This window comes from Periophthalmus magnuspinnatus, chromosome 16 (assembly GCF_009829125.3).
Source record: "Periophthalmus magnuspinnatus isolate fPerMag1 chromosome 16, fPerMag1.2.pri, whole genome shotgun sequence".
Classification (NCBI taxonomy): Eukaryota; Metazoa; Chordata; class Actinopteri; order Gobiiformes; family Gobiidae; genus Periophthalmus; species Periophthalmus magnuspinnatus.
This window is the reverse complement of record NC_047141.1, coordinates 23,808,685-23,832,146: the sequence shown is the minus strand read 5'-3', so window position 1 is coordinate 23,832,146 and position 23,462 is coordinate 23,808,685. Positions and strand designations below refer to the sequence as shown.

At 38.7% G+C, this 23,462-nt stretch overlaps 1 protein-coding gene across 2 annotated transcripts in view; it reads left to right on the top strand.

The window, feature by feature from the left end:
• ptprub (protein tyrosine phosphatase receptor type Ub) overlaps positions 1 to 21,706 on the top strand; it is a 156,300-nt gene extending 134,594 nt beyond the window's left edge. For both annotated transcript variants that reach the window (XM_033980481.2, XM_033980479.2), the window contains 11 exons: positions 1,236 to 1,272; positions 3,251 to 3,348; positions 5,429 to 5,545; positions 6,748 to 6,902; positions 7,497 to 7,632; positions 8,367 to 8,516; positions 11,033 to 11,347; positions 15,543 to 15,668; positions 17,384 to 17,541; positions 19,301 to 19,436; positions 19,512 to 21,706. In XM_033980481.2, coding sequence (XP_033836372.1) covers positions 1,236 to 1,272; positions 3,251 to 3,348; positions 5,429 to 5,545; positions 6,748 to 6,902; positions 7,497 to 7,632; positions 8,367 to 8,516; positions 11,033 to 11,347; positions 15,543 to 15,668; positions 17,384 to 17,541; positions 19,301 to 19,436; positions 19,512 to 19,574 — 1,491 coding nt within the window. In that variant the 3' untranslated portion in view covers positions 19,575 to 21,706. The remainder of the gene's footprint in view (positions 1 to 1,235; positions 1,273 to 3,250; positions 3,349 to 5,428; positions 5,546 to 6,747; positions 6,903 to 7,496; positions 7,633 to 8,366; positions 8,517 to 11,032; positions 11,348 to 15,542; positions 15,669 to 17,383; positions 17,542 to 19,300; positions 19,437 to 19,511) is intronic.
• The last annotated feature ends 1,756 nt before the right edge of the window (positions 21,707 to 23,462 follow it).

Genomic DNA, 23,462 nt, shown 5'->3' with positions numbered 1-23,462 from the left:
TAACAGTTTAGTCCGGTTCATAGCAGGTTTACTCATCACTTCTGTCCCTCTGGAGCAGACTATCTAGCCCAAACCTTTTACTAGTTCTCAAGAAGTTCAGTTTCCATGGCGACTGTCGGGAATGATGGAGGAGTGGTGTTAGCCAGCTTTGACGCTAACTGTGTAGGGCAAGGCCAGACTGCATATCACTGGTCACACCTCTCCATCCAACCCATTCACCATTGTCTTTGTATCTGTGTGCTAAGCTCCTCAGTCCATCAGCGGTTTACACTTTACCACAGGCAAAATAATAACTGTTGCCCAAAATATGCATTATCTGATGGGTCACTTGGATAACATTTCCTGTGAAGTCCTTAGTTAGCAGTGTTATGTAAGATAAAAGACAATTTTCCTTACTTTTGATGTCTTTGTGGTTCATGTAAACAGCTGGATCATACCCTTTAAATGTGAGCATTTTCAGGAATTCCCTAGAGCTGTTTTGCCCGGCTTCAACAGACACCGCTTTTAAAGATCTTTTGTTTATCCCTTTAAGGCTTTATTTTACATGTCATTGTTTATTTCATGTTCACCTCATACTTAGCATATGAAAAGTCTGTGTGTGTTGCAAAGGCTGTCACATGTGGAGACACTCACATACTGATAGCAGACGCCTTAGGGGATCGAGGAGTCTACTTTTAGCTATACCATGAAAGCAACATTACGTTTTAGTACACATTTGGTTGGTCACGTGTATAAGGCATAATGTGACCTTTAATGTTTGAAGTATACATGCAGTCAACATCTTATCCTCTGGAACATTATTAGGCAGATAAATACATAAAAAGACACTGTAAATATATTGCAACTTTCCCAACATCTTTTACACAGTTTAATGCTTTGATTGCATATGAATAAAAACACTTACTCTTTGTATTTATATATATTTTATTCTATCTTTCTGCAGAATACTGTGTGAATGTTTAAATTATGCAATGTTATGTCATTTATTTTTACTAATCTATCAAGTATCACGCTTAAAATGAAAATACCCTGTTTATGTATTATTTATAATTAACCTTTCTTTATAAAACATAAATTACTGATACACAATAGAGCTTGGCGCAAACAACAGAATGGCACAGTGGTCATGTGGGACAGGATACAGTGCAGACAGAGCAAAGACAGTGACACGCCGTGTACAGCTGTGCTCTGGGTCAGATGGCTTACTCAGCAGTCGTCTCTCTTCTCTGTTACAGGGCTACCATCGATCCAACCACTTCATCGCCACTCAGGGTGAGTATCGGCACGAGCCTCTGCAGCCCCTGTGTGTGTGTGAATGAGAGACTGAGAGAGAGGCAAAGAGGGAAAGACAGGGAGAGAGAAAGACAGAGAGCAAGTTCTGTCAGACAGTAATAAATTAAAAATGATCTGGCCAATGAACCCTCTCGATGCAGTCCCTTGCCAAAACAATCTCTCTTCTAACTGCAAAGGTGCCAATGTGTTACTGGGTTAATGGAGGAGTAGGCTATTCATTATGGAAGTTAATTACTTATTGGTAATTGCTTCTCAGTTTAGTGTTAACATTAAAGAGAGTCACAGGGTCAGAGGAATGTGCTTATTTAATGTATGGAACTATCTCAAATATACAGGCCTCTAAAAGAAAAGAGATGCACTTTTGAGGGAAAAAATTTATGAAAAAAGAATGTATTGGACATAAAAGTGACTCGGGCATATCCCACGCATTCTGAATAACAGTAAACCAATGCATTCATGATCGACACTAAAACAATCCTAGAATTATTCCATAAAAAATAATGTACCTTGCTGGATCTAGTCAGCTACTATTCATGGTTTGAACACCAAATTTCCTTCCCAATTTGAAGGTTTTTGTGATGGCCTTTCCCCATTCAAAAAATGTAATTTTGTTTTTATTTGACTATTGCTATAACAACAGAGGCCGTTGCCATGCCAAATCCTTCAAACAGAATCTTTATGTCTATAACCCATGCATAGTAAAAGAAAGATGTACAGATGAGGGCAATCCTTAAAATGGCAGCATATTAATTAAAATCCTATAAACTACACTAAAAGGTGTCTCTTAATATTATTCGATGGCTCGAGAATCCAGTAGAGTTTTCAGTTCCCCGAAGATGAAAGTAGTGGTTCTGTGGTAGTCTTTTAACTCTGTAAGAAATAACGTGCCATTTTTTCCTCAATTTTTCACTGGCCACATATATTTTCTGAAGCTATTGACTTTGGACTTTGAGCTCTCCTTTTAAAATGTCCCTTTACCCTCTGATGTAGGTCTGGTTTCTTAGACGCTCCCATCACAATGACGACTTTGCTCAAGGTCTCTTTATGTGCCCATACTTTACCACCAGTGCATTTGTCTGTACAGGTGGCAGAACACGAAACTCTTTTTATAACTGTTATTACTTCTTTTTATGTTATCATTTTACACTCGCTGCTGGTTTCCTGATCTGTTCATTTTATAATTAGTGTTGTCATGATACTAAAATTTCAAATTTGATTTCAATCAATTGAGGAAAATGCTACGTACTCAATGGTGATTTTGATTCCACAGTGATAGTAACAAGCCATGTTTTCAGACATTTTTAATATATTGCCTGGCCAAAAAAAAACGTCGCCACCTGGATTTAACTAAGCAAATAGGTACGAGCCTATAGGTACGAGTCTAAGTTCAGCAACAGTCTGTGCTCAAAGAATGAGGTCAGCTGACTACCTGAATATACTGAATGACCAGGTTATTCCATCAATGGATTTTTTCTTCCCTAATGGCACAGGCATATTCCAAGATGACGATGTAAAAGAGTAGTTCAGGGAGCATGAGACATCATTTTCACACATGGATTGGCCACCACAGAGTCCAGACCTTAACCCCATTGAGAATCTTTGGGATGTGCTGGAGAAGGCTTTGTGCAGCGGTCAGACTCTACCATCATCAGTGCAAGATCTTGGTGAAAAATTAATGCCACACTGGATGGAAGTAAATCTTGTGACATTGCAGAAGCGAAATCGAAACAATGCCACAGCGAATTTGTGCTGCAATCAAACCTAAAGGTGGCCCAACGAAATATTAGAGTGTGTGACCTTTTTTTTTTTTTTTTTTTTTTTTGGGCGACTTTTTTTTTTGGCGACTTTTTTTTTGCCAGGCAGTGTATTACAATGTGATCTTGTACTTCTACTAGATTCAACACTTATCATATGTAGTTTTTATTTATTTAATCGTCTCTCTCTCTTTGGCTGGTAGGACCTAAACAGGAGACATTGTATGACTTTTGGAGAATGGTGTGGCAAGAGAATTGCTTCAGCATCGTCATGATCACTAAACTTGTAGAAGTTGGCAGGGTAAGTGTGTCCACCTACTACCAAATATACCCACATTCATTCAGAAGGAAGAAGGCAAGGCAAGTTTAATTGTATAGCACAATCCGTACACAAAGTAATTCAAAGTGCTTTACAGAATAAGAAAAACATTAAAATCACACAAATCAAAACAAATCATCACAAATAATCAACATTAAAAGCTAAACAGAACCGTTTTGAGCCTGAATTTAAACATTGTCACCTAGATACAGAAAAAAATAGGGCACCATCATGTATTTCTTGCAATTCTTGAAACTACTTCCACTACTATCTCTATATTTTGATTCCATGCATTTCCTCTAGTTATTTTCCAGTATGCATTAATTTTACTTGGATTTAAGAGACATTAAGTCAGCATGTCACTAAATACAAGGATTTTATTCCAGTGCAATACACATATATTTGCATGCTTTGACATACTTGTGTCTATACTTGCTAGCCGCTGATAGAATTTACCATTATAGACACACTAGCACACTCGCACACATCTGTACAGCCATAACAATAGCAGCCCCAAAAGCAGATTATAAACAGGTCTTTATTGTTACAGTGATGGTCTCTTTTATCTGTTATAGCTGTACCATCAAATTGAGATGGGGTATTATAGAAATTTCCATCATGACCATAATGACACCAAGCGCCATCAAATGTAGCGTAAAGTACTTGTCATGCATAAAAGCGTCCTCTGTATGGTGCTTTTAAGGCTGCTGTCCGTACATACGCTCCTTTAATACCCAACGCAAAATGGGCCACGCTATTTCCCGGCTCACATAAATACCTGCAGTATATGAATGCAGTTTTAAGTACTCTGTTTTTCAGCGCAGCCAAGATGGTTAAATTGGCACCATTTTTCTGTGTTATTGCTAGTTCCAATTTGATTCTCGATCCTGACTATTTTAGGGAGAGTCAACACATGAGTAATGCTTTGACTGAATCCAAATAACATCTCCATTTAACAAAAAATGACCTTTTCGTGTTTGATGCTGAGGACAACAGATTGCAGCGGCCCTCTTCATTATACTTTCCAACATTATGTGATTATCGTGGTCCTTTTTTTTTTTGCCTTTCTGAAAAACACACAAGAGCTTGTTTTTATTCCTTTGCCTCCATTGTGAGGCTGCTATCAGATTAGTCTGTTATTATACCCGGACACAAAATTCTATTTAAAATAAAGTAGATATGCTAGAACTGGGACAGCAGAAGACATTTTGATCTGTTTGTGTGTACACTGTAATGAGATAAAATGTTAAACTATATTACGTTTTGTATGTGTTCCAAGATGCGTGTTTGAGCGTTTTGTTTCCTTTGACTTGGTTATGTGCAGAAGTATTATAAATACATATTGATGTCTTAACATAAAAGGTTTCCTATGTAACTTACCCTGTGGGATGTAACTTACCCTGTGGGATGTTTTATGGAGATGTTATTTTTTTGCCTATAATGTTCTACAGTAGGGCATTAAACTTGCCAATCTTGCATTTTTTTTTCAATTAGAGGCTTTTTTATAGGTTTATAGCAGTCTCAACTGACTAGAGCCAGTCTCCTAAACAGACCAGTAACTTATGCATAGTGTCACATACAAAAGCAGTTGCATTAACAATTTATTTATTTATTTGATTGGGACAGTGCATGTTAATGAACAGACATGATACAACATGAATGTAAACACACCGGATTATAGCCAAAGCTAAACAAAATATTTTTACCCTGTTGTTACCCTGCACAGGCTCGCCGTGCCATAGATATATCCTGTTACAAGACCTGGTGGCAACACATGCTTTTCACCATTATGGATTTGTGTCGGTTAAATGTCATACTGATGAACTGGCAAAGCAATAACATATCCAGGGAAGGAGAAAAGCAGCTGGAGTACCTTTCACCGGAAAAGTTACATACCTTTAAGTCAAAGAGCTGAAGCACACAAGAGTAATAAATAAAATCTCTGCTTATTTGTCAAGTTGATTCAGGTGGTTTATTACAGGTCAGGAAGTTGACAAGTTTATCACTCGTTTGAATGCAGGCAGTGTTTACTTCCATTTAAACTGGCACATCTTTCAACCAGGTGAAATGCTGTAAGTACTGGCCTGAAGACAGTGAGATGTACGGTGACATCAAAATCACTCTACTGAAGAGCGAGACCCTGGCTGAATACACTGTGCGCACCTTTGCCTTAGAACGGGTGAGTTCATTTAGCTGCAGGTATGAATAGTAAATATAAATATCTATTTCATTTAGAGCATAAGATAAATAGTAATTATTTTTAAGTGGCACAAGATACATTTCACTCTTTTGAATTGATGATGTGAACTGACATTACCTCACAGAATTAAAATAGGGCTCTAATAGAAGAGATTAAATGCTTACTGTGATGGGACTAAGGGCATATGGTAAACTCAGAGGGATTAACAGAAGTGGTTTTTGTATGCTCCCGTGTCTATCCACCAAACAGTGAGAGCGGGACCCCCATCCCATCCCTTCTTCCCCCTTTTTCTCCAGTTTCTCGAGGCTGTTACTGGAAGACTTCATTGCGGCTCTGAAATGACAGTGGCACAAACACAGGCCTATCATCACTATGTCACGCTTCTGCTTATTCAAATCAGGCAAATTCAGGAGGCAGTGACAGCTTGTGTTTTATCACATTCTTTTTAGGGATTTCTGTCTACAACAAATCTTTGCCTTGTCGTTTTACTTTGCCTTGCCTCTGTGGAGGGAGGGATTGAGCAGGCTCCCAGTGGAGATGAGAAACCTCCCAGTTCCCCGGGAGCATAAGTAATTCCTGTCCACCTGTCTGTCACATAGGCATACAGTACAGCTAGACTAACATGCCCGTAGGCTTTCTGATGCAAAACCTGTTTAATGTTTAACTGTCCCTGTGTGGACCAAAATATACCACATCTATCATAGGAATGATTGTGACTTCTGCAAAACAGTTTAAATAGTGATGGCAATGTTTAATGTTTGCCTCCATGTTCTGCAATTTTATGATGATAAATTTGATGTCATAATTTCAGGTGGAGGACAGGGGCTCTATGGGGGATTCAGTGTTTATGAAACTGAAAATCCACAAATGTCTAACCATATTATTGTTGTTGGTTTGGCTCCACAAACTTGCCATTTAGTTGTCCCTTTTAATTTGAATATTACCAGCACTTTTTGAAGTTAATTATAGAAGAAGAAGATTATTTCATCTTTGTTTGAACCTTGTACCAGTTTTTGTTTCTTATGGATAGTCCCAATTATATTAACAAACAAACAGGGCAAACATCTGACGTTAAAGTCATCTGACCTATAAAACCCAAAGCACATTACAGCATTTGAACCTTTGTGAATATATTTTGTAATAGTTTATAGAGTTTCTCTTTGTTTTCTTTGATTTTGCAGAGAGGATACTCTACAAAGCATGAGGTGAGGCAGTTCCACTTCACATCTTGGCCTGAGCACGGGGTGCCCTATCACGCGACCGGGCTTTTAGCTTTTATACGAAGAGTCAAAGCCTCCACACCCCCTGATGCGGGGCCGGTGGTGGTTCACTGCAGGTACCGTCCACCATCTAAGCTACTGCTGTTTGTGAAACTGTTGTAAACCAGACTACCATTAACTTTACAGCCTCAACTTTTAGAGAAGAAAATAATGGAAAGGTTGTACAGTGTTTTTTATAGTTCTGGGATTGAAAAAGTTTCAGTTGGAGCAAACAGACAATAGTTGTTACTTTATCAATACTAAAATAATAAAAGTATCTATTCAAATTGGATTACAAATGAAATATTGCCTGAGGATGCATGCATACCTGACGAGACGTAAGACGCAAGATTGGACTTTGTTTGCTAACTTTAAATGTCTCAGTTAAGATAGGGACATAAATGTAATCACCTTTTTAATTAATTAATTAACATTACTTTTGATGTTTCACAGGTTTTTATTGCAGCCTACAGGGCGTAACTGTTAATGAAAGCACAACCTCACAAAGTGCAGTAAAATAAGATTTGAGTTTTATTCCCAGGCTGCAGCAGTTAATACATTCTAAAAAAACAATTATCTTTTATATAGTCTACCAAAACAGACACAGCGTTCATTTGATATAAAAACAGAAATATTAATAAGTGTGGCTTTATTTTTTCTTGTTGTTGCAGTGCTGGGGCAGGGCGCACTGGCTGCTACATAGTCCTGGATGTGATGCTGGACATGGCTGAGTGTGAGGGAGTGGTGGACATTTACAACTGTGTGAAAACCCTGTGCTCGCGCCGCATTAACATGATCCAGACTGAGGTGAGACTTCATATGCCAACAGCTCACAGCTACAGCATGTCTTTAATTAGGCAAACGTCTCATGTGTGTAAATGTTTGTGGGGCAATATTATCATAACCCTCTTTGGGGACTTGTGCAAAGGTCAGAATAACGGTTTGAGAAAAGGCCCGTCATGTCCTCTTCAACATCTATTTCTTCAGATGTGCAGATAATCTACATGTTCACCTTTGATTATGTAAATCCCGCATTGACTTAGCTGTTTATTGCATTTGTAGGTATTTGCAGAGGTTCTAATTAAATGCATACCATGTGTTTGTTTACTCAGAAATATTATCTATTCTCAAATAGCTTTGAAACACCAGAGGCTTTATTGCCCATGTTTAATTCAGAGACAAAGCCGCTTATGAAAAATAGTCTTCTCTTGTCTGATTATGAATTCAAATCTACATATGTTTTGCCTGTCTCTTGTTTCACGCTTTCTTCTTTATCATGACCTCAAACAAAGCTTACAGATTGCTGTATCTATAGTCAGGGATGGAGTACTTGTACCTATAATTGAGTGTAATTTTAGCCATGTATTTGGTTACAGACAAACGTCCTTATGTATCTATAGCAACAACACACACATAACATCACTGCATCACCTGCTCTGATTGGCCAGAACTCAAAGAATAAATACATTGCCAATTAAACTTTAAACTCTTTAATTTAAAGGCTGATCTAAAGTGCTACAAAAATTGCTTGTAATTTGCAGGAGCAGTATATCTTTATCCATGATGCCATTTTGGAAGCCTGTTTGTGCGGAGAGACTGCAATCTTAGTCAATGAATTTGCAGTCGCTTACAAAGAGATGCTGCGAGTGGATTCTCAGAGTAATTCCTCACAACTTCGAGATGAATTTCAGGTCAGTGCTTTTGTCAATAACACATTATGACATCAAGTAAATGTTTGTGACCATAACGCTGTTTGTTATAATCACCTGCCATATATGCAACTAGCCCTGTCGCAGAAACAAGCTTTTAATTATGATATGTTACTATAAAAAATATGAAGACCACTTTATGCCACTGACACAAAAACCTTAAAGCAGGATAATCCGAGTAAGCTCCTCTCTAAATGAACAATATCATAGCAAATATGAGCTGCAATATACAAATGGCACAGCAGTTAAACTTAGTATCTATGAGTGAGTGACAGAGTGATGAGTGATTTATATAGTTCATTTAAATACAACTTCAGCTGCCTGAAGTGCTTCACATAAAAAGTCCACAAAAACAAATATACAGATGGTGATACATAGGCAAAGAACAATAAAACAATAAAACTCCAATAAACACAAATATTCACTGTCATGCTAGAATTAAATGCCAGGTACAAGAGGTGGATTTTTAGTCTTAAAGTGTGTTAAAGACAAGGATTTGACAGGCAGAGGGAGGCTGTTTCGTAGTCTGGGCTCTGCCACAGAAAAGGCTTTCTCACCTCTGGTCTTGAGCCTGGCTTTGGACACAGCCAGCAGTGATGATGATTTGATATAGAAACAGACCTAGACGCAACTGCATATGGAACCGTTATGGTCTTCATCTTTTCTTTTTTTTTCAAGACCCCCTCAACAAATGTTCACTTGCTGTAGTTAGATATTCCACCAACTAACAGGTGCTGTGGTGAAACACCAGTGTCCGTATGACATGATGTTGTTCCTTATATAAAATGCTTCTTTGGTATAGGCTCCACTTAAAGAGAACTGCATAGTCCCATGTGTTCAGTTCTTTACTTTTTCGCTTATTGCTACTGTCCATGGAGCAGTTGGTACAATATAAAGATACTAGATGTTTATAAATCATGATAAAAACAAAATTATAATCTGTCTCCAAAACATTTTTTTGGCATATTATAGCCCACTCTCCTGTACATCTGGTTTCTCACTTTTTTACTTAAAACAAAACAAACTCTATGCCCTTAACTATTTATATCTAACTACTGCATATCCCACAGTATTTAACATGTGTGTGTAAATATGTTGACAGATTTGAGTACACATTTGGGATTTTCAAACCTATCCCTAAACTCATTTTGTGAAAATCATAAAACTGTGTACATCCCTCCAAACGTGTATGCACTTTCCTTCCCTTCACTCGTGATTGGGTGTGACTGGCTCTGAAATGCTTGATGTGGTTTATGGGAGCGCGGTGTCAGAGCGTTTCGTTAGATGTTGATGAGGGGAGAGGAGCGCCAGCTGTGTTCCCCACATGCTTTACCTACGTCGCCGCTCACTGTGCCTCAGTTCGCTTTACCATTTCAAAGTAACTCCCCTTTTATTTAATACTGTTTTATCCCGTTCATAAGCTTTTGTGTAACAGACATATCTCGTAAGATTACCCGGAGTTACAGTTGGTGGAGCTTTGTAAAGAAGTGTATCCTTCTTTACAAAGTGTGAGCTCTTAATTAAAAGAAAATGTGACAGCTTTGATCTAATAAACGGCGCCTGTCTCGTGTCTTCTTGTCTCGTGGCTTCCTGTCGTCCAGTCTGTTTTGTAGCAGAGCAGGGTTAGCCATCACCAGTGTTCACATGAATTATTCATGAGATTTTGATGTTGTCTAATGTAGTTATGGGCAGACGCAGTGGAGCAATGCAGTCTTCTAACTTTTTCTGTGCCAGTCATAAACTTGAAAAATGAAGACTGGTAGAGCAGGAAAGATCTTTTTTGGACATTGGACAGATGTAGTGTAAATGTGTAAAGAGAGGGTAGAGACATTCAGCAGACGGTCACGACTTGGAGGCAAATCTATGATGCCAATGTGGTAACAACCACATGTGTGCAACGCCTTAAACCACCATGCCACTGGCGAGCGCAGGAAAGAAAAAATAATATGGACTCTGGAGGAAAGAAGATTTGCAGAGCTTACTCCATATCAGAAAAGCCTAGAGTAAATTTTCTTTATTTTTATGTAGGTAGGAGGTTATTGCTCTGCCTGGAATGTTAAATGCCAGACTGTGGAAAATTCCAGGAAAAGCAATAATATGTCCATGGGAACAAGGAGGTGGTGAATCTCCCAACAGATTACATAGTTTTATATACTCAGGTAAGATATTGAGAACCTGCTCATTAATACTACATTAATACTAATGACTGGGTGGCAGCAATTTACAAATAATGCAAACTTCAAGGAACACTAGGTAACGTTTTAGTGAGAGTTCTTGCTTGTCTCCTTGGAGATGTAATTGCTTTGCTTTGAATGTTCCACAGTGTTATATTAAACTAACCTTTATTGCACTCATTTTGTGTTTTTACTTCTAAAATACTTAATCCTTCATTCTTACAGTGAGTAGGGAGGTAAAATGCTCCGTCAGAAAAGTTAACAAGCACATATTGTTACTTTACCTGTTTTCAGTCATTTAACCTGCTCTGTGTACTCCTCCAGACTTTAAACTCTGTGACGCCACATTTGGACGTGGAGGAGTGCAGCATCGCCCTTTTGCCACGAAACCGCGAGAAGAACCGGAGTATGGACGTTCTGCCGCCGGACCGAGCGCTGGCGTTTCTGGTCACCACTGAGGGGGAGAGCAACAATTACATAAACGCCGCGCTGGCCGACAGCTTCCACCGCCAGGCTGCGTTTGTGGTGACCCCTCACCCACTGCCTGGGACCACTGCGGACTTCTGGAGACTTGTGTATGACTACGGGTGCACCGCTGTGGTCATGCTCAACCAACTCAACCAGTCCAACTCCGCCTGGGTAAGGTCACCCCGCTGTGCTTACTCTTATTGCAATTGATTTTGTTGAAGCCGTGGATAGCTTGGGTTCAGTCTCGAGGTTATGTGAAATTTAGTGAAGACTTTTCCTGATATCCACTGCCTTTCGCTGTTTCCTATATCTTACTGTGCTGCGGATTAGTTCCTTCATGGCATTTTGTCTGACTTTGATCCCTGACCACATTGATCTCAAAGCATGACTAGATAAGGCCCGCCCTAGTTTTTTCCTTCCCTCCTCGCGCTCCGTCTCCAGAGAATAGGCCTGTGCCCTCCAGACATATCCCACAGTCCTTTCTTGTCTGCGCCCCACTTTTTCTTATGAGCACACCACTTTTGCTGTAGCACTGCATTTTACAAGGTTTAATGTCTTATAATAGCAGCCATCATAACGTATTACAATAGTCCTGCTCTTGCACTCACCCATAGAGTTCAGTTCGGTAATAACTTCATTCATTTTGATTGCAGTTTATATAAAAGAAATAAAAGTGTGTGTTATAAGATATTATATACTTTACTTTCTCCAGGCTAAATCTTAAAGTTGATTAAGTTATCGCCATACACCAATGCATATCTGTGTAATCCCTCAATCCTTCAGGTATGATATATATTAAAAGAAAAATTCAATTCTTTCAACTGGACAAAAAACCCTTTTTGTCTAGTTGACAGAACACAATTTTTCTATGAGCAAACTTCCCTCAAACTGGTAAGACAGCTGGAAGATAATGCCAAGAAAACAGAATAAAAATCACTTGCGCTTTAACCTCAGATGTCAACAGAAATAGTTAATACCCAAGGTATTGCAGAGGAAGGCACCAGAGCTAGAGTACAGCAGCCAGTTTAACTCCAGAAGATGCTTGGTTCTAATTGAGGACTTAAAGTTTAAAACAGAAAGCTTACAAAACAGGACAGCTACTTTAGTCCCAGAAGAAATATATCACAGGGTTAACAACTTCATCGTCACAGGTCAGTTGAAATGATAAAAATAATAATAATAATAATATAATAAAAATACTAAACTTTTTGTCCAGTTCACAGAATTAAATTTTTACTACACCAATGCATAGTTTAAAAAAATGCATCACCTCCACTTATAAAATATATTAATTTAAAAGACAAGTTTGGGCATGGTGACACACAAACAACAAAAGCAAATGCAAAAATTTTGTTTGTAATTAATTAATAATAAAAAAAAATTGAATGTTAATTAAATCTTTGAAAAGTGCAAGTTTCAAATAAACTTATGTACAACAGTAACATGGGAAAATCCCAATGGAAAGTGTCCAACTGTTTGTCTGAAAAGTAAACAAAACCCATCAAAGCTTTTTCCTGGAATGTGTTTAGTCCTGATTAAAACAATTTGTACAAGTGTGTCTTGATGGCAGTTTTTATCAGTACTTAATTAAATAATGGCATAACGCATGGTATGTCATTATTTAATTATGGCATTTAATTTAATGTTTTATTGAATTGAAATGCCAAAAACCTTAAACTCAGTCTTTGCGTTGTCGATGAAAAACTGTTTATGTTAATTATGCCACTCAGACTGTGCTGACGCACAATATTTAGTCAGCTTTTGTGTTTAGTCAAAAATAATTACTGTTTATCCTGACATGTAATTGTAAACCAATTTATGCTACACTCAGGAAGATTTAATTAAGCAAATATGAGTAAAGTTAGATTCATTTTATGTGTGGCAGTGATGTTTTTCAGTCTAAGTATGTGAACCACCTTTTCTTACACAGTCCATATTGACTCCTTTGTGCTCATTAAAAGCCTAGTACTTGAATTTGTCGGGTATAAAACTGAACAAGATTTCTCTTTAGTTCCTTCTAATCAAGTCCTTATTTTGATCTGATTTCTTACTGTGCAGTGCAGTTCTTTCAGTTCCTGTCTGAAAATGGAGCCATAGCCATTTCGAGCTGCTGGATCTTGTTATGAACTCTGCTCATTTGTGCTGCTAAAGAAACGTATCTCGCTTCATTTTCAATCGCTCTGAGCCGCTACACGAGCAGTACTGCCTCGTCTCTCTGGTCTTATTAACACCAGTGTGCCACCATAACACCTCCTGCTTCACCATTAAAGGCACCAACTCATGCTCTGCCAAAGCTGTTTTTACCCTACTTTACATTTTCTCTCCTTTTGTTATGGTCTAAAAAACTCAGTATTAGCTCCTTGCCAGACTGTTTTCAGATATTTTAATAGAAGAGCTTCCTCTTCACATTAGTCTGCAAAGCAACCTACGTGTTAATGCTTCTTAATTCATTTTTATATTGCATTTTCTGTCCCTTGTGAACTGCATATATTATAAATGCTTAGGTATATAATTTTACAGTTTTTTTTTTGTTTTTGTTTTTTTTGTTTTTTTCATACTATTGAATAGGGCTGGATAAAAAAAAATCTAATTTTAACTGAGACATTTAGTCATGTCTAATTGTCAATGATATGCTTTTTAATCAAGAAACCCACAGCCAATGCTTTGTCATTAAAAGCATGTGGTTTGGAGCAGAGTTCAGATTTTGGAGGAAGAAATTTGAAAATGTTTGCATTAAAGGAGACTTATACTAAATCGACAATTTGCAAATTGATATTTTCCAACCAGGAAGTCAGCAGACTTATTTCTTTTACTAAAGCAGTACTATTATGCAGAATTTACTTTTTAGATCTTTTAACCATATTATAGTTGTTTCCTGTTCTCAAAGTTGTATTTAGCGTGATTCATGTATATTTGATCTTTACACTCCTCAGTGTTTCCCCTACCATTATATTGGCAGGGTACCCCGCCCCTCCAACAGCAGCTCCCACCCTGTCATTTAAATTGTGTGGTGCTAATCACCTATCATTAAAAGTCTGCATAAGAAACAACTGTATTCATATAAATCCAGTCCGTTCCCTCTTACTTTGCTCTAATCCAGTCCGTCATTCACACACGTGAGGTGTGCTTTTATTCAGAAGTACACCATAGATAACTGCATGAGGTGATAACTAAAGAATTAATTACTGCAAATAATTAAAACCTTAATATGAAATTAAACAAGCTATAAGATAATTTCATATTTAATTAAAATGCCCAACCTTCTGAAAGTGTTTGTTGGGTTTTACAGCCATTTCATCGTTATAAATAATTTAAATGTTATAGCAAGATAAATGACAATTAAGTAATCCATCCATTCATCCATCCATTTTTTTCCGCTTATGTGGGGCCGGGTGGTGGGGGGAACAGTCCGAGCAGGGACTCCCAGACTTCCCTCACCCCAGACACATCCTCCAGTTCCTCCAGTGGGGCCTCAAGGTGTTCCCAGTTTTATTATTTTTTATATAATTATAATTATTATTTATTTAATATAGAGGTCTATATTTTTCTTCACCAATGTGCATGAGAATGTGATCACACACATGCACGTACGCAGTCAAACGCCCCCTGTAAACCTGTAAACCGAGGGGAAACACTGCTCCTGTAATTAAGACGTCATTGCTCCGTCCAACTACTGTTTTCACCACCACCACCAGTGTACCCCTCCTTCTCTATACTCGCTTTGTTTTATTTTCTTAATCGGTGATATGGGTTCGATTCGGCAGCATTGCGTAGTCATTTTGGTACATCCACAGGAGGTACCCACAACTGCACAGATCTTTGTTGTAATGATGTTCAGGGTCTACATCAGCTCCCATTTCACACTGAAGTCAGCAGTCTTGTTTATTTTTTTTAATTGTTTTAGATAAGTATTGTGATTTATGACCAAATTATAACATAGTGATCCACGGGTGTCATAGAATATAACTATATAGTGGATACAAGGACGATATGATATGTCATCTGTAATTAATTTTGGATCAATATTGCGATTTAAAATGTCCAAATTATAACATGATGATCCTGATTATCATAGATTATAACTATAGAGCAGAAGGTCAATATGTCTGCTTTAAATGGCACTGACTTAGACTTAACATTGTTAATATTCATGAAATTAATGTTGAAATCCATTTTAATTTTGTTTTGTAAAGAAAAAATTAAAGCGAATTGAAAATTTTGATTTTGCCCAGCCCTACTATACAATTTAGATTACCACTTCTCGCTTCGCTCTTTGTTACAAAAAAAAAAAAAAATCATTACCGGTATATATACATTTTGTTTGTCCAAGTAAAAAATTCTAAATCAAGATTTTGTTGATTGACAGCCGTGTGTGCAGTACTGGCCGGAGCCGGGCCTGCAGCAGTACGGTCCGATGGAGGTGGAGTTTCTGTCCATGTCGGCCGATGAAGACGTCATCACTCGTCTGTTCAGGGTCAAGAATGTGACCAGGGTGAGACTCTACACGACTGTGTCAGCGAAGACATGTGTTTGACAAATGTATTATTCTGATCTATAGCTGCTAGTAAAGAAAATATGCAAGCCGCAGTTAAACACTGTAGAGCCAAGAGCTCTATTTAAACTTTCACACACTAGGATGCTATTAATTCCCATCTGTTGAGGATACACACACAAGTTACTTTAGCCCTAGAATCTGGCAACCCAAAGCAGGCAAAAAAATGTCACATTTGTTTTGTAAAATGTATAGATATCAGCACTACAATATAAAATTAGAAGTAGTTGTAGTAGTGGTTAGTTGTTTACTTACTAAAATTCCTACACACTCTACCTTTAACTCAAGAGTGTCCCAACACTTCATAGTTACTCAACTTGTGTAGCAGGCATTTTGCATTAGAGAATTCATGTATTAAGAATATGAGCTGTTACTATGCCATGTCCCTGCACACTCAGGTGAGAATAGTCCATCAAAGCTCTGTTGTTGCAGCCTGAGCGTTCACGTGGATCAGTCTCTTCACACGACACGCCTCACTGTTGGATGTGTTTTTGCCTGGATGGTTTTATGCTGAAGAATTAGCATAAGTACATGCATGCATTCTGCTCAGGATCCCTGTCAACCAATTACTAAAGGAATTTGTATGCACTGTGTCTCGTTGATGCCATTTTTAACAGTACGACAGGCAAGCCTTTCTTCCCTGATTGGCATCCTCACCTCCTCTTTCCACTGGCCTTGTCGCTCCCTCTTTCATATACCGCCTTTATTCTACTTTGCGGATAGCATTGTCAAGAGCAGGGCAACTTTTTAGAGCAGCGGATTAAAAATCATACCGAAATAACCCACCTCTCCCTCTCTCTGTCCTGCCCTCTGCCTATTAGTATTTCCAATGATATAGGACGTAGAAAGAAAGTAAAAGTCAAAGAAAGTGCATCGTAAGCATATGAATGAGTAGGTATTAAAGTCCCACAGAAATGAGTAAATCCCACCTCCACAGAGCCTATTCCTCCATGCATCGTTGGTGTCGCTGCCAGCCCAATTTGCATGACTTACAGTTCTCCGCTGGTCCCTAAGTGTTACGTGAGCTTCTACAGGACAAGGTTATGAACACACGGGGACCGCTCCGGCGCACAGCTCACACTCGTACATCTCACAGACAGTGTGCAGGAGGAGAGCACTCGTACACAGCATCAACAAACATAAACACAAGCTGAAATGTCACTGGTGTAGTGGAGCAGCGTTTCCTAACCAGGGGTACAGGGACATGGCAGGGAATTTTGGGATTAGTTGATTAGAATTCAAAAAGGAGGTAGAATTGAATAGCATGTACTGGCACCTTTTTGTAGGAGTCCACAAGGGAGATACAATATGGCATTAAACTTACATTTTAAACTGATTAACTTACAGGTGTTTTAATGGCTTCAAAAATACCTTACAGAACATGTATCTCGCTGTAAACTGGGCCACCTCTCCATATATATGACCATAGTAGGATCATCATCTGCTTTTTTTGAAATAGTTAAATGCCATTTCTGTCTAAGAAAAGAAATTATGATAATCTCTGGAAACAACTGAGTGGCATGTTGACCAAAATCTGCTTTAGACTTAATATAAACAAGAAAAGTATGGGGTGCTCTTATCGAAAAAAAAGGGTCTACAAGTCTTAGCAAAGTGAGAAAACAGTGCTCTGACATGGATTGTTTTTGGTGTTGAAGCTTCAGGAGGGGCAGCTGGTCGTGTGCCAGTTCCAGTTCCTGCGTTGGTCTGCTTACAGAGATGTCCCTGACTCCAAAAAGGCCTTCCTCAACCTCCTAGCCCAAGTGCACAAATGGCAAAGGGATTGTGGGGAGGGGCGCACGGTGGTCCACTGTCTGTGAGTAATCAGTCATCCCAGATCATTTACAACTGTTTTGAATATAAGTGTGTTTTTTTCTGAAGTACTGTGCATGTGATTAGATTTTTCCATTTGTGTTTTGAAATTAGGATTCTGTTCATTTAAACCCATCCAGGAGTAGTAACATTTGAGTGCTGCCTGTAATATGAATTATGCTAATCTAATACAGGAATCCCATGCATTTTAGAACAGGTTTGTACTGCAAGTCCAGGTTTATACATAATAAAGCTTAAGTAATTGCACCATTTGCATTTTCCCAACTAGAATCATTCAAATTGTGATTTTGATTGATTGCATATTGTAGCCCTACTGGATAAAACATATTGGGGTAATACACAGATCTTTTGCTTAGTGATCCAAACACAATTGAAGCGTACCACTTTGTAGAACATAACGTGTCGGCATCCAACATTTTTATAATGAGAGACTGTTTACTTATAAAACGCCACACTCCAGGTTTATCCTTGTCTTGTGTCGATTTGCTGTGATAAAGGGCAGCCCAAAGTCCTTCTGCTGGCTATCTAATATTATTTTTGGAGGCAAGCAGTTGTGTGTCATGCTGCAGTGTGGTGCAGTGTGCAGATGCCTGGGTACCCTCTCTTGTCTGTTGTCCTAAGCCCCCAGAGCGCACGGTGGCTGATGAATATGAATGGGCTGTCCATCTCATTGCCAAAGCATCGCACATTCAGCCAGCGCCTCCACCCAAAAGCACATCACTCAACGCTGTCACACAGTGTTACCCACGACAACCAGGAAAGAGATTATGGAGATCAAATCAATTATGGCTTAATACAGAATGCGCGGGTTCCCACTACAGTAAATCCAGGGCTGCCAGTGCACTGACAACGATTGATTGCCTTAATATCGCTTGTATTGGCTGCAGAGGCCTGTGCCCACCTTCACTGGGTTAGTCTCTGGAGACAGGAAGTGGATTGTCCTCCTCCAGTTTATTGATATTTTGTTTCATTTATGAAGACTGGGACAATATCTGATGTCATGACACAGTATGGGGTTATTTCCTACTTTTCCACATCAACTTTCTTGTCTTGCTCTGTTCTGTCCAGGTTTTATTGCTGTGGATAGTTTTTTGAATGAGCTTGATTATTCATGATAGTGAAACACATCAAAGGCCGTGCACTATTATGCGTTCATAATCCACACCTGTGTATTAGGAGGCCTATCTCTACATGGCAGAAGTAAATTAGCATTTTCAAATTTGCACAGAGCATTTGTAGGTGAATCTCAGCTTGACATGTAATATGATGGAATTTGTGCTAAAGCTCATAAACAGACCAGAGGAATGTTACAAAATGTAAGACAAGGCCAAGAAATCCTATATTTGTTTGCTTTATATTTGTTCATGTTTCATTTTGCAAAAGTAATTTACCCAACTCTGGGTTTGTAATGAGAAGTGCTGCATAAAATATTAAACACGGCACATTTTCTCCTGTGTTCGCAAAATAATCAGACTTTTTAGCTTTTGTGAGCCATTTATAACATTGTGACAGTTCTGTAACTGTCTTAATCAAACTGTTTATTGTGACATATTGCACTTCTGAGGACATAAAGATGAACAAATCAGTATTAGTGTGCATTTTACCAAGAAGAATTAGCTGTTAAATATTCCATGTAAAACAACCAGGAAAGGATCTTTTAGATGTAATTCTTAAAGCATTATATGATGTCAACAAAATGCTTTTCTTACTTCATAAAGAGACATCTGTGTTTGTTTTTACAGAAATGGTGGTGGCCGCAGTGGTGTGTTCTGTGCCTGTAACATCGTACTGGAGATGAGCCAGTATCAGAACATGGTAGACATCTTTTATGCTGTTAAAACTCTACGTAACTGTAAACCCAACATGGTGGAGTCTCTGGTGAGAACAAACACTAATCAATACATATGTGATGTGAAATTACATTTTTTTCTGAAAACATTGTATTTTTCATAGGACCAGTATCGATTCTGTTATGACCTCGTCCAGGAATACCTGGACTGCTTTGAAGCAAGATAGCAACTAAATGTTTACCACAGCGGAGGAGTTTTTCATCCAGGAGATTTGAGTTAAGGCTGCCCAGTGACCTTGCCACTTTGATGTTCCGGAGACTTTCTATTGAAAAGACTGCAGCCGTGAGCTGGGAGTCGAGGAAAAACACGCTGAAGGTTTCAACTTTTAACCTTTAATGTGCAGCTGTGATTTTCTCTCATCACTGGTATGCTCCTCGTTTGATATTTTGTGCTTTTTTGGGTCAGTTTTGCCGCTGGACTATTTTTTGTGTTAAGGTTTCTGTAGCAGCAAAACAATATTGTAAGCTACAAAATAGACCTGTCTCTTGTGAAGATGGGTCACCTTGGCCGTGTTTCATCGTTTCATTGAAGTGGCGAGGGAGATGGATGAAATTTCAGAGTTTCAGCAGTATTATCTTTACATGGGAGGCATTTTCCTGTGTCCCAGAGCGCTGTGAAGGCCACTGTGGTTATTAGCAGCACTCCTCTCCCATACCATGAACTGCCTTATTCTCTGATCTCCACATCCTCCTGTTTAATAGGCCTACAGAGTGACACAGACTGTACAGTAGTGCAAATGTGTTGTATTTTCTGATGTTTGTGCTATAGAAGATTACCACTTGTGCTGTAGGTGGCTGGAACCAGGCCTGGACCACCACCGGAGATTTCTGGTCTCATTTTGTCACAGTGCCAATCCCAAAGGCTTGACTTGAATCCTTTTGTTACTTTATTCATCTGGATATTTGCCTCCAAACACACAGTAAGTAGTACAGGCTGTTGTGGTTGTTTTTGTGTGTTTAATGTTAGACCCGGGGGGGGCTGTCACCAACATGCCATCAAAGTGGTGTGAACAATGTGATAAGTGTCTGAACCAATAACACCCCACAGGGTTGACTCTGATTTACATTGTTTCATATAAAGATGCTGTTCCCTCTGTTGAATCCTATGACAGCTTCAAGTTTCAGACATTTCAAGTTTAAAATTATGAGTTTTACTGTTGTTGTAAGTGAAGTATAAAAAAGACAATTATATTCATGAAAGACGGGCATTAGCATTTTTAAAAGGAGTCATATTATTACAATAATTCAATATTTTTACATTTACAGTTGCTTTAAAATGACCTCATACAAAATAATAAATGCATATGTTTTCCCAGGCAAAGTATTATGACCACTGAAATCTGTAAAACTCTTTATTCTCTTTATTTTGGCACTATATTTGGCAAAGAACAAAAAGACAAAAATAAATAAAGTTTGTTAAATTTAATTAATAAAAAAAAAAAGACTGATTTAAGAGAGTTAGACAAAGGCAACATTGCAATGAGTTGGGTAAGGGTTTAAGAGCATCTCTGTAACAGCAGCACTTTTAAGGTGTTCCTTTCTAATCTAATTTTGGTCAATTGGTCACAGCACATTACAAATAGACAGGTTATGATTGGTGTTTGCCTTATTGATTTTCAATGTAGAGGCTTAAAATTACTAAACTCCCACTTAGTCTTATAGAAACCTGCTGTATTCTTCTGGACCTACACAAGGACAACACCATGAAAGAAAAAAAAAGCCCATTGTTGAGTATTGTTGAGTACCACTGAATCTACAGTGTTATTTGAGTAGAGAACAAAGGACTTTGACAGAGCTGCTAGAATGCTATAGACTGTAATGTAACAGAGAAAGTGCCTGGAGTCTGGATTGACAGAAAGGGTTATGTACATAGAGATGTATCATATGTAAAGTGAACACTATGTGAATAATATGCTATATGTTTACCCAGAGTAAGAATAAGTAACGTCATATTCACCAAGCTGAATGTAATGTAAATGACATTTTGTGCATTTGTTGCCAGATCCTTTAATAACATCTTCCTCTCTGTGCTCCTGGTAAACACGGCATGTATGATCTCATTGTCTGTTTTACATTTCACATCGTTGTTTTCACAAATCCACTGCATTTCATGATTTTCTACTACCGTTTGAAGGCATTGTACATTACTTCAGTTGAGTTTTTCTTGTATAATGTTCAACCAATGGTTCACGACTACTGTGTTTTTTGACCATTGTATTTGTAGGAAAATTGTGTGTCTCATGAATGAATTGAAGCTGTTGTATTCTGGGAAGGGGTTTCAAACAATAAAAGAGCAAAGGGGCAAAAAGGTGTAGTGTGGTGTCTTTTAGCGCACAAGAGTCAAAATCTCTTGTGTTTTTTCTGATTAGTTTTTCAGCAGGAGCCGTCTGATGACAGCTTGACATGGACTTCCTGCTCACCCCATCGCGGTTTCAGGTCGGATGCACTCCTTAGTGTTTAACCACATCAACCATTCAAGCCTTTTCCCTATTAGCCACAATACATTCCTCTTTTCCATGCTTTCTCATCTTTTTCTATCTGGTTAGGGGCAGCGAAAGGTGACTCCAGACCGCAGACTTCCTCCCTCACCCCTGGCTATGTTGAATAATAGAGCAGCACTGCAAGTGGATCTGGTTTGTAGTACTGGGACATGCCGCATTAATTAGAGGACAAGACCCCCTGCTGGTAACATCACTAAATGATGGTCTTTAACTTATCATTTCTGTTAATAACAGCAATTTTCTGGTCGTAGATTTATAGTAATTATACCAAACAAATCGGAATAATGGGTTTACTACTTTTTCACTCCATTCCAGTTGCACAACATCAAGTCGTCTATGTCCTAGTGCAGTGATTTCCATAGAGAGTAAACAAGTTTATATTCACTTTTTGGTCCAGGTTTTGTATTGCCACATTAACACAAACTTTTTACAAACTTTGGCTGGATTCTGTATTAATTGGTCATTTGGTATGGCTTAAGCGTTTGTTATAAGCAATTATTACTTGGTTAATGGTTTAATTTATTAATTTAATATCCTTTCTTCTATAGTTATAGTATAATTTCTTTACCTAAAATCCCCCTCCAGTTCCCTGTCCTTCAGCGCTCCTATTTGCCCAGTGCTCTTAAATGAGCAGGTAATTGGAATCTTATCATTTAATTCTGATGGTGTAATGGCTGTGCTGTGCTTATCCCTGAGCCCTGATCCAAGCTCTCCTCTCCTGTCTCTGCGGCCCTCGCCTTATATTCGGTGCTGACAGCTTGGATGGAAGTGGGCTCCCCGGGCATCCCTGGTGAGTCGTGTGTATGTCAGGGAGAATTGGCAGTGAGCTCTGACAGCAGACGGGGGGAGAAGGTGAGATAGAGCTTTAAACTGCATCAGAATGCACTCAGCTGCTGCCAACTACCTGCTAAAGTCTGGAGACAGGAAACAGGATGTAAAGATCCTTGAGGTTTGGCCATTGGCAGAACACTGCCTCAGAGCGGTGTATCTTCCTAAATGTTAAATGCTTTTCCTTTCAAGCCAAATGGTTCCTTGATAGAGACAGATAAAATCCAATATTCGCTAGGAGAATGTTGTCGCAAAAGCTTTTGTGGGTGACCTTGCCCCAGCCTTAGTCAATAAGTAGAAAAAGAATCTGCATATCCTTTAACAGAAAATAAAAAATAGAAAATGTTATTGTAATATTCAATATCCCACAGAGCTGTACAGTCTCTCAGAGGAGTGCTGTGTTCCTGTCTGGGCTGATATGTGAGCACACATTATCTCCCCTTACATCCTGGTACTTTTCGCCTTGTTCTGGCGAGCGTGGCAGCCCAGGCAGGTGGCTGCAGCTTTGTGCCCAGTAGAGCAGGGACAGTGACTTAGCCAGATGGCTGTGTTCAACACTATACATCACAGTTTCCACTGCTGCAGTGGTCCGATTGGAGCGCTTATCGCTGTGGTGGTTTGTAGTCCAGTGAAAGTCATGGTGAAGAAGAGGAGACGTGTGAGGAAGATCACTGGAGCGAACAAGAGCCCACAGATAACCACAGTCCCAGCATACATGAGAAACTC